The 12,247-nt window shown below is 47.0% G+C and overlaps 1 protein-coding gene across 1 annotated transcript in view; it reads left to right on the plus strand.

The window, feature by feature from the left end:
- Positions 1-12,247, plus strand: part of SPG21 (SPG21 abhydrolase domain containing, maspardin) — a 328,125-nt gene that overhangs the window by 229,222 nt on the left and 86,656 nt on the right. Inside the window, exon 4 of the mRNA XM_078683092.1 lies at positions 9,072-9,152. Within this exon, the coding sequence (XP_078539218.1) occupies positions 9,072-9,152 (81 nt within the window). The remainder of the gene's footprint in view (positions 1-9,071; positions 9,153-12,247) is intronic.

Below are 12,247 nucleotides of genomic sequence, written 5' to 3' on the forward strand. Positions count from 1 at the left end.
GCTGTGACCGTTGCGTTAAAACGTGAAGTTCCAGTCCTTGATATCTGCCAAGCAGCAACTTGGGCCTTGCTTCACAGTTCAACAAACACTACTGCCTGGGCAGTCGGTCTGTTGGGATGGGCGCTTTGCCTTTTTACTTTAAATCATGTGTGCAGACCCACCTCCGGGAAGTTATTGCTTGAGTATCTATTCTAAGACAAGGAATCTGCGACTAGAAGTCTTTATCAGATGAATGTCACTTACCTTCAGTAATGCCTTATCTGGTAGTGTTGTTAGGTGTAGATTTCTTTAAGAACAACACATCCCCCACCCAACTCCCCTGCAAACTGGTTTTTAGAGCTAAAGGCTGTTCCTCTTTTCAGGGACCTAGTTACACACGCCAATGATCAGTGTTCTTCATGACTCTATGCTTCTGGTGTGGAAAGTCGCAAAAACAATGGACCTCAGCGTGCTGGGGTTGCACCTATATAGGCACCACATACGTCACTTCCAGTGGACCCGACTTTGCCATGCGGAGCCAAATTACGCCACCTACCTACGCACAGAGTTACTGCTCCCAAATAATTATCGGATCTAGTCTGACTAATGAGGATAATTCTAAGGTAAGGAATCTGTAGCTAGATGGAGTCGCTGCTAGATAACGTATTACCGAAGGTAAGTAACTTATTCTTCTGTACTTAAAATTTGCTGTTTTTTTAATTATTCATTTCTTTATTTAAGTTTTTTATTATAACTGGTTTACGTTTTCTGCAGTTTATTGAAATTTCAACAATGAGCTCTGTTCTCGTAGATGAACTAGCTTTCAAATGTTCTTTAATTTTAAATCTGAAAAAAACATGTAGTGATTGATTCCTTACCTTAGAATTACCCCCAGGCGTCAGACTGGATCTAGAAAGTTTTTAGTCAACCGTACCCCTGCGCGTCGGTAGGCGTCATCGTGCAGCTCCGCGTGCGTCGTTGGGGTCCCTGGCGCCGGGATGACATCTCTGGAGCTACTTAGATGGGCCCACGCTCGCTGACGTCAGTTCTTTCTTTTTCTGAGCCAGCAAGTGCAGATCCGGGAAGAGCAAGTACCCCCAGTCATTTCTTGACTGACCTTTTCGAGGCCTTTTACCTCATCTTTTCGAGTTGATCGACTCCTGGTGTCATAGGGATGCCCGGTTTCAAGAACTGTGGGGACTGTCATTGTATGATGTCGGTGACGGATCCCCACCGCGTGTATCTCTACTGCCTGAGGCGAGACCGCAACCCCAAGTCGTGTCCCAAATGGTGGGCCATGGCGCGAAGACTTTGCGGGAGCGGTCCCGAAAGTTGCTTGAAGTCCGGCAGTCTGCTCCGTCCCGCTCGAGGTCCTGTTCCCACTCCCGTGGGAGGTAGATGGACCGGTCGCGGAGTCCTCATCAGCATTCTTCTGGATCTAAGTCTTCGCACTCGGGATCAGGTAAGATGAAGCATTCCAAAAAGAAGTTGAAGCATCGTCGCTCCTCGACTTCCCCTCGACCGTCACGTCTGAGGGTGCGGGTGGTGCCACCCCGTGGCTCCGGCAGAGCCTGCGACATCGCCCCCAGTATACTCCCCCTTCCCAGGTGTGGGGGAGACGCCTGCTCAGCTGCAAGAGTTTCTTGCTGCCATGGCCCGACTCTTTGGGCCGACGGGCCCCTCCTCTGGGCCCAACTGGGGGTCCTGCTTCGCCGGCTCTGGCCCGAAGTCGCCAGCGGTTCTGGCCCGATGCCGCAGGCCCCTCATGAATCCGCGATCGGATCCCGATCGGTGCCGGTTGACCTAGTGACATCTTCACCGGCGCCGATCTCTCTGGCACCGCTTCCTTTGTCGCCTAGCTCCTCGGGACAACGTCGTCCCCAGGTTCAGACCCAACACGGACATTGTGCCGATACAGACACCGATGGGCCCTTTTGTGCCCTATGTGCATCCTGCTTATTTTGAGCCTGTTCCACAGAATTTGGAGGAAGTGGAGGTCTGAGAGGGGTCTGAGGACCCTCTAGCACAGGATTGTGCTTTTGATCCGGACTGGCCAGAGGATTTGGGGGATGCCAGTGGTCTGCCTGACCTTGGAATGCTGTCTCCTCCTACCGTGGCTACAGAGCAGGTAGCCAGTTACGCAGTGGTGTTGCATAGGGCGTCCGAGGCTCTCCACCTCGAACTCCCTACGGTGGCCGTCAGGATTAACCTCTTGACAGAAGTGCTCCAACAGGCTGCTACCTCTTCGGAGCTCTTGCTGCCTTTTAATGAAGCACTGTCTGACGTCCTTTTGGGCACCTGGTTCTGGCCCAACACGGGTTCCTGTGGACAGGAACGTGGCCCGACCCCATCGCCTGGTTCCGGGCGACCCCCCTCTTCCTAACCCAACACCCACCCCTGAGAGTTTGGTTGTCCAAGCCGCTACATCCCAGAGCACGTTCCCTACCACACCTCTGGATAGGGAATCCAAGAAGCTGGATCAGCTTGGCAAGAAGCTGTTCATCTGCCGGGTTAGGGTCGGTGAACACCGCATGCCCCTTGGGCCGTCATACCCACTCTCTGTGGGACACGGTTGTGCAGGTGCTGCCTAACTGCCAGGAGGAGGCCTAAGCCGTTCTTTCCCAGGCGGTTGTGGCTGGGAGAGACGTAGCAAAATTCACCATATGTTGTGGGCTGGACACCGCTGACTCACTGGGCAGGTCGATTTCCACAACAGTGGTGCTTCGGCGCCACGCCTGGTTGAGGACAACTGGTATCTCTGGGGATGTCCAGAACACTCTGATGGACATGCCCTTTGATGGCATTTGCCTTTTTGGCCATTAGCAGTGCGTTGGAGCGCTTCAAGGACTCCCGGGATACGGCCAAGTCCTTGGGCCTTTTGGCCGCTCGGCCTCCTCAGCCTTCTGCTTTTCACTCCTTTCGTGGCCACGGAAGGGGCGCCCCACAGTGTTCGCAGCGCCACAGGCCACTGCAGCAACAACCTAATCGTGGTCGCAGACATGGGAACCGTCGAGGCTGTTCAGGGGGCCAGCGGGCGGGTCAGTCCACTTCCACCCCCGTAGCATCCACTTCATAGCCTTCCTAGTCTGACCTTTGAGGCCCATCAGACGCCAGTGGGTGGATGAATACGCCATCATCTCCACCACTGGCGCAACATCACTTCAGACAAGTGGTTGCTGCAAATTGTCCGAAAGGGCTACTCACTCCCCTTCGAGACAACCTCTCCATCCATGCAACCGCATGTCCGGGGATCACTTGGCACTTTCCAGCAGGAAGTTGCGATCCTCTTGGCCAAGGGGGCCATCGAGCATGTTCCGACGCCAGAAGTAGGTTGTGGTTGTTATTCCTACTACTTTCTGGTTCCAAAGAAGGACAAGGGCCTGCGTCCTATCTTAGACCTTCGGAACGTCAATCGCTTCCTCCGAAAAGAGAAGTTCAAGATGCTCACGCTTGCTCCGGTCTTGTCTGCCCTGGACCCGCTAGACTGGATGGTGGTGTTGGACTTGCAGGACGCCTATTTTCATATTCCAGTCCTGCCTGCCCACAGGCGCTATTTGCAATTCACAGTAGGCCACAAGCACTTTCAGTACACTGTGCGCCCCTTTGGCCTTACCAGCGCCCCCTGGGTGTTCACGAAAGTGATGGCGGTGGTCGCAGCTCATCTGCGCTGATCAGGGGTTTCAGTTTTCCCCTATCTCGACTACTGGCTGTTGAAGGCGGGCTCGCCCCAGGCAGTTGTCTCCCACCTCCAGACTATGGCTGACCTGCATTTGCTGGGGTTTTCCATCAACATGCCGAAGTCCCACCTGATTCCTCGCAGAGGCTCCTTTTCATCAGAGCGGTTCTGGACTCGGCGCAGTTTCGGGTATATCCTCCCAAACAGCGAGTCCGGGACATTCAGGCTATGATTCCGATCTTTCAGCCTTTGTCCCGGGTTTCGGTCAAGATGACCCTTCGACTACTGGGCCTAATGGCCTCCTCCATCCTGCTGGTGGATCATGCCAGATGTCCTATGCGGGCTCTGCATTGGGACCTGAAGTTCCAGTGGGCACAGCATCAGGGCAACCTGTTCGATCACGTCCAGATCTCGGAGGGCACTGCACGTTAATTGCAGTGGTGGCTCACGAATCGCGATTAGGTCAATGGCAGAGCCCTCTCCCTTCCCTGACCGGAACATACAGTTGTGACAGACGCGTCTCTTCTAGGATGGGTGCGGCCACGTGGGGGAGGCAGAGTTCAGAGGCCTCTGGTCTCCTGCGGAGTCCAAGCTCCACATCAACCTTCTGGAGCTTCGGGTGATCCGGCTTGCACTGAAGGCATTCCTTCCCTCTGTTATGGGGAGAGTAGTGCAGGTGTTCACAGACAACACCACCGCCACATGGTACTGCAACAAACAGGGCGGGGTGGGATCGTGGACCCTATGCCAAGAGGCTCTGCGCCTCTGGGCTTGGCCTGAACACCAGGGCCTGTCCCTGGTGGATCAGCACCAGGCAGATTCTATGAACGCCAGGACAGACTAACTCAGCCGCCGGTGCATAATGGATCACGAATGGCGTCTGAACTCGGACGTGGCGGAGAGCCTTGGTTAGATCTATTTGCCACTGAAGAGAACGTGCAATGTCATCAGTTCTGTGCGTTGGAATTTCCAAGGCGGCTCTCGCTCGGCGACGCTTTTCGTCCCAAGTGGAGTTGCAGTCTGTTGTACGCCTTTCCGCCTATACCACTTCTACCCAGAGTGCTGAAGAAGATCAGGCACAACTGCGCCCAAGTCATCCTTGTGGCTGCGGAGTGGGCTCGAAGAGTATGGTATCCCGAGCTAATCAGTGTGAGCATCGATCCCCCGATCTATCTGCCTCTTCGGGAGGATCTTCTGTCGCAGCAGCAGGGGACGGTCCACCACCTGAACCTGTCCAGTCTCCACCTCCTTGCGTGGAGATTGAGTGGCGGCAGTTGATGTCTTTTGACCTGCCCCCCGAAGTCTGTAATGTTATCTTGGCAGCCAGGCATCCCTGCACTAAGACGGTACACGCCTGCAGGTGAAATATGTTTGTGGCATGGTGCACAGCAAAGGCTGTGGATCCCCTTTCTGCCCCTCTTTCAGAGGTACTTCTTTTTCTTTTCTCTTTGGCCCAGCAGGGCTCTGTTCTAGGCACTGTCAAGGGCTATCTCTCGGCCATTTCTGCCTTTTTAAGGCTTTCAGATCAGCCTTCCCTTTTCAAGTCCCCTGTTGTAAATAGATTCTTGAAAGGCATCACGCACATGTTTCCTCCTGTTCCTTTTGTGATGCCTCAGTGGGACTTGAATCTAGTTCTTACTTTTCTGATGTGCGCTCCCTTTAAGCCACTTCACAATTGTCCTCACCGTCTCCTTACTCTAAAGACTGCTTTCCTGGTTGCCATCACCTCTGCCGGAAGAGTGAGTGAGTTCCAGGCTCTTTCTTTTAAGCCTCCTTTTCTATCTGTCCATCTGGACAAAGTTGTTCTAAGAACTCGTCCTTCTTTTCTGCCAAATGTTGTCACTGCCTTTCACATCGGGCAGACCATCACTTTGCCCACCTTCTTTCCGCATCCTTCAAAAGAGGAAGAGAGGCTCCACCGTGTGGCCCCAAAACGTGCACTCTTTCTATCTCGACGCACACACCAGTTCCGGGTCGATGACCAGCTCTTTGTTGGCTACGTGGGTCGTTCTGTGCATAAAGGCTTGTTACTCCTTGGCTAAAAAGGAGCCTCTGGTGGGGTTCGCGCCCACTCTACCAGGACGACAGCAGCCACTACTGCTCTGTGACGGGAAGATCCCTTGCATGACATCTGTCAGGCAGCTACGTGGGCCTCGCTGCACACGTTTACCAAGCACTACTGCCTGGACAGCCAAGTCTGGAGAGACGGCTTCTTTGGCGGTTCTATTCTCCAGGACTTTCTTGTGTGATCTCTGTTCGCAGACCCACCACCGGGGTTGGTATTGCTGGGGTATCTATTCTAAGGTAAGGAATCTATCACTACGTTTTTCTTTCAGATGCACAAGTTATTTACCTTCGGTAGCGAAATATCTGTAAGAAACATTAGTAGTGATATATTCCTTACTGCCCCACTCATTCTCCCTGTTCTGCAAACTGATTTCTAGGGTTAAGGTCATCCTTTTCAGGGCCCTAGGTTCATGGCATCAGTGGTCCGTTTCTTGCTTGGGTCTGCGTTCCTGGCTCGATAAGTTGTGTACATAACTGACGTCAGCTTGCATGTGCGCGTCTAAGTAGCTCCAGCGCCGTCATCCCGGTGCCAACGACGCATACAGAGCTGAACGGCCACGCCTACCGACGCGCAGGGGTCCTGCTGAGGAAAAACTTTCCAGATAGTCTGACATCTGGCGGTAATTCTAAGGAATTTATCACTACTAATGTTTCTTAAAGATATATCGTTACCGAAGGTAAGTAACTTGTGCATCAAGTATTCCATTTCCAACTATTTAGGTGGCTCAAAGCTAGGCCTGGGCAAAATTAAAATTATGCTGATGTAATTTGGTAGATTTCATGTTTACTTGTTATGACATTCCTAAAATTACAGACTATATAGTAACTTGGCCGTGCACTGCTCAACATATACCAATGTTTGTGCGTAAATCGTGCTCCTCTGGTTACTCCCTGCGAGGAGTATGTGAATCAAAATAGTTGCACTGGCACCAGCAGGTGCGAGTGTCTCCTAGGGCACTGATAGTTATGCGCTGAAATCCTCAGCTATGTTCTAAACAATAAAATTTTCAACAAAGTTTGTCTTTTGAAATTTTCTGAAGTATTTTATTCATACTTGTGATTATTTCCATGAATGGTCATAGATTTCTCCATATCATATTTATACAGTCCACATGTATATTTCTCATCCAGTTATGTTTACATATGCCAGAATTGTATTTAAAGAATTATATTCCAATGCATTTACTCTCAGGTTTCCCTGATGAAGGCCTTTCTAGGCCGAAATGCATTGGAATATAATTCTTTAAATACAATTCTGGCATATGTAAACATAACTGGATGAGAAATATACATGTGGACTGTATAAATATGATATGGAGAAATCTATGACCATTCATGGAAATAATCACAAGTATGAATAAAATACTTCAGAAAATTTCAAAAGACAAACTTTGTTGAAAATTTTATTGTTTAGAACATAGCTGAGGATTTCAGCGCATAACTATCAGTGCCCTAGGAGACACTCGCACCTGCTGGTGCCAGTGCAACTATTTTGATTCCTAAAATTACACCATTATGCCACATAGTGTAATTATATATCTTGCGCAGCAGCATTTCATCTGCTCTATATGTGATGTCTGGTTCTATCTATCACCCTTTCCTACCTACTAGGAGCCAGCGCCTAGACACCTACGGGTAGTAGTGCGCTTTAGAAATCTTAATTTCATTTCATAATAACTTAAAGTCTAAAACACGAGTAGTTGTTGCTCACTCCACTTTTGTTTTAAGTGGTATATATATTTTTTTACAACAAAATGCATCCATGTAACAAAAATTGAGACAAGGATGCATTACCAGCTTAAAATATAGCGCTAAATGATCGATTCGAATTTAGCATAATTTTCCAGAAGTTTCTCATAAGTATGCAAAAGCAAATTACTTGAATTTCACACACCTCTACTCAGCACCTTCATCCATCCTGAGTAGTCATGGAAATTTAAAATATCCAAATGAGCTGTTGTGAGTTTAAGCTTCTTACAAACAGTAATGCTGCTTTTGCACTTTTCATAATGTCTCCCTTTACTGTGGTTAACTTTAACATATCTATTTTTCTACAAGTTCTTCAAGTTCAGGACTTCATTGCAAGACCATTACAGTTCTATGTGCTCCCTTTATATGGAAAAGTAATTTTTACTTAAAGGCATTTATGAAAATTAAGTTGCCCTTAAGGTATGCCTCAGATGTGTAAACTGTGCTTCTGTGACACTCTGAATTTAGGCAATAATAATGGGGATGTGTGCTTATAAAAACAGTTGGGTTTATAGAACGTAGAAGATAATGAGCTATTTCAGCAAAGGGATGTGAATTCCATTGCACAGCAGCTCGATATCAAACGCAGTAGTCTGCTCTCCTCACCATTTCTATGAGGCATTCATCAGGAGTTCATTTTTAAAAGGACTTTCGGAGTGCGAAAATAAGTTCAGAAGCTGCCGGTGAGCATGCGACATGACTGCAATACGTTCTTTTGAAATCAGAACAGCAATAGGTGGATCACAAATTATCTAGAAAGGCAGTCAGTCATGCGTAGGTACAAAGAATTTTGAAAGATCTTTTGTTAAACTCCTGCCATTGCGTTGGCCTCCGTTTTCAAAGATTGTTCTTTAACCAAAAGAGACGGAATTGTCTGCTGTACTAACTGCCTTAAGACACTGGCCCACAAAATGAGGAAAAAATGAGTTCCAGTTGGTGTCTGTGGTATCGTACATATTAAACTAGAGTTGTAGCCAGTCTCCTCTCATGCACCTGTTGATATCCAACAATATCTGGCAATTAACTGACTTTGGGCTAGAACTGCATTAAATAACACACGGTTTTGTGTATTGTATGTGTAGTACTAAATCTGTAGGTGGTAATTGCCAGAACAAGGAGCGTAGTATATATGAAACATCTCTGTAAATGAGTCTTGTGGTGCCCTACTGTTCAAGCTGACCGTCCCGAAGGAGTAGGAAAGAATTGAGTCCTCTGTTTTATCTGACAAAGCAAAATTTAAATAAATGCTAGAACCATTAAGCTCTAGATGCTGGAGTTGAGTAACAAGACTTTGAATAGTAGACTGTCACCATGCAGTCCCTTTGAAGCCTCCACTACTAGTTGGAGCCCATGATGGCTCCTTGGCTAACAGTGGGGCTCTGTTTCTGCTAGTGTTGGTGGCAGCATTTTCTGTCACAGTACAATTGCCATAGTTCAGTCTCATATGAGGTTAATACGATTTTTAAATACCATGTGATAGATTGATTCTTATCTTAATTATTATAAGATAAATACTTGTACTGTTTGATCTTTCTAATTCGAGATTCTAAAGGTACTGTAATAGGTTTATTATTAACCAGATTATTTTTTTCGTCTTCAGTTGCAGTATCCAGTGTACTGGGACCATTTGGAGTTTTGTGATGGATTCAGGAAGTTGCTTGATGACTTGCACTTGGACAGAGTGAGTTCACCAAAATTGAGAATTGATGCATCTTTTATGGCCTACGATTTATAGAAACTAGTCTTTCAGCTTGGCTATGTATGCACAGCTGCAGTGTTCTGACCGCTTCTTACCAATAGGGTTTGTGAGGTTTGGTGTGTTTTTAGAGGTTTAGTGGGGCTGGTGAGTTTGGATGTCTTTTTCAAAGCGTAAGTATTGTAGTTGTTTCAAGGTCGTACAAAAGGGGGTGGTGATGGACGGAGCATCTGAACCAATCAAGCACTCTTACCCAGTCAACAGTTCTGGGTTTAATCCATCACCGTTCTTTAGCCCACTCTGCCACCTCAGTTCAGACATGGCCATATGCAAATCAGTCTGACCCTGTGCCTCATGGGAACAGTCCAGCCCGAACTGCCAAGCCATGAGTTTGGATGTCTTTTTCAAAGCGTAAGTGTTGTAGTTGTTTCAAGGTCACCAGCACAATAATTCTGTGGTACAGTTTGCAAAACGTTTACCTGTAATCCTTGAAAAATGTTGGGAAGGAACACTGTAAAACATTCGAGGCCTGTTGAGGAATCCCAGTGCTGACACTAACGCAAAAGTAAAGCAAACTAGAAAAACAGAACAATCTCATATAGCTAAAAACCTTACACATTTTTAATAGTCTTGAGTTATTTGTTTGGTAAAAACTTAACTCAAATCATTATCACTGTGCTGTTGCAATACACCTCCATAAAGACTGACTCCGTATAACTGCCAGACCAGAACGCAAAACTGAGGACCAAATAGGATAGGCAGTGACTCACAATATTTCAGCAAGTGGATCAAAGCTACCCTCTGCCCCTTTAATTTGGATTTCTTAATATGCACATTTTGTTGCCCTGATTGACCTATTTCCCAGACAGTTGGGAATTAAAACCAAAAGCTTCTAAAAACTGCATGATATCAATTGCAGCACTCGCATGCGAGTGTCTCTCTGCAAACTCAGGCCTAAATCCGTGAGACACCAACAGCCTTAATGGCCAGGAAAACTTCTAGTTTTGACTTTGCTGGTACTCTTTCCTTTTTGGGCAGTGCTTTAATTCTTCAGCTTTTTGTGTCTTCTGGAAGGGCTTTTATCTTACATTTTCATTCTCATTAAACTTAAAGTATTTTCCTCCCTCTGCCTTGCATCTTTTTCATGGTTTACTTCAGTTAGTGCTTGGCAGAAGACTCATACGAAACTTGTGTTTTGTACCTGAAGATTGGCATATAGTGAGTTCCTGGAACGTCTGTGCTGGAATTGATCAGTGGTTGATGAGGTGTCCTTTCCTCTCCCAAGCGTCTTACGGTTCCTATAAATTAAGTAGGATAGTGTATCTGTGCAACATAGCAGTCCGGATATGGGGAATGATTCTACACTTGAGGTGGCGAAAGCTAGGCAAATGCGCTTGTGAGTATACCTCTTGAATGGACAATACCAGCTACAAAACTTTAGGTACTCTGGTATCAACAAGCTTTTCAAATAAATCTTCTTTAGGTGAGTGCTCATATTTTTAATCAGAGCTAAATTCCTTTGCACTGTAAAAACCCTAAGCCGTTTGTGGGCCTTTGGCCACACCCCTCAATTTAGAGACTAAGCTCAACTTCTTTATGATCCTTGACCAAGCAATTGCCTCTGAGTACACAGGGCCTCGGCGTTTGGTGCTGGTTATCCCAAAAATACAAGAGCCTATCTTTTGAAATCCTAACGCATTTTATAGGGATTGGAAACATTGCTTCTTCTGAAAAGTCTGTACCACTTTTGAAAACAAAGCATGCCTTATGAGGATCAGCTTCTGCTAGAAGCAATGATAATCAGAAGAAGAAAAAGAAGTACAAATTGGCACTAGGCTCATCTGTACTACTACCTTAAGACAACTGTACTGTGTTTCGGCTATTACGTATGAAGTTACTCAAGTGCTGTTTCGCTCAACTTCCATTGCTTCTGGCTTCAAAACCAATGAATATTTCCTTGGAGGATGTATTTTACAAAACACACAATTTTTCTTTTCCACTGTGGCATCATTTACTGTGGGAAGAGAAATAGGGTTTCTGCCTGTACAGTTCAGTCCCGATGACGTGTTGTATGCTTCTGAGGTATACTTCTCGCCCCTGATTCCTCTTAGTTAGAATAATCCCAATTGCCAGACAGGATTCTGATTTTCAAAGCGGTTGTCAGTAGGAGGTGCTGTACAACTCTGTGACAGCCTCATGCTACCCAGGAAGTGATTGTGTGAAGCTGCATATAAGTGTACACTCTGCATCCTAACAGTTCCTTTCTTTTTGTACTTCTTCAATGTAGATGCTAAGTTGGTTCTTCCAGTGGCAAAAAGAATGAAGATAGTGTGCAGGGAAAATGCCCTCTGCCCTCACCACTTTGACTGTTTTTAAATTGTGCCACAACTGCAAAAAAGCAGATGTCTGTCACGGTTCCGCACAACATTTGCTTGTGGTGCCTCGGTTCCAGTCATGATCTAAGTTGTGCGACAGATGCATCATGATGTTCTCTAAGGTGATCTAAGAGCAGGAAGAGAAACTTTGTTGTGGAACACAAGATGGCCTTGGATGGATACAGGCTCTTTGTAGAAGGTCGACTTGGCGCTAAAGCTTCAAAGACAGCCATATTACAACCCACTCTCTAGGCTTCTTCTTATTGGCCATCTTTTTTACCTGCAGTGCAGAAAGTTTAGAGGCAACTTGCGCGGTCTAGCCTATGGACTCACAGCCTGTTCAGCAGGCGGGTTTAACTTTTTACAGCTCTAGAGAACGTGGTGGCAGCTGAGGCTGCAGACGCCTTCTTGGGCAGGATTTTTCCACCTCCTCTTGACATGCAACAACAGCTTCCAAGCTGCTCTGATTCCCTCTTGCAGACACTCACACAACCAGTAGAAAGGAGGGGTTCAGTTTTTCCTACCCAGCTGGGAATCTCTCACTTGAGGTCACTGAGGGCAGCAAATTGTTCAGAAAGGTTACACCTTGCCATTCATATCATCCCCCTCAACCTCTGTATCCCATCTGTGCCTACTCTAGTTTTGGTAGTTCATACCTCCATCCTTCTGAAGTATGTCAAGTCCGTTCTGTCCAATGGCGCCACC

The sequence above is a fragment of the Lissotriton helveticus genome, chromosome 3_1 (assembly GCF_964261635.1).
Source record: "Lissotriton helveticus chromosome 3_1, aLisHel1.1, whole genome shotgun sequence".
Taxonomy (NCBI): domain Eukaryota; kingdom Metazoa; phylum Chordata; class Amphibia; order Caudata; family Salamandridae; genus Lissotriton; species Lissotriton helveticus.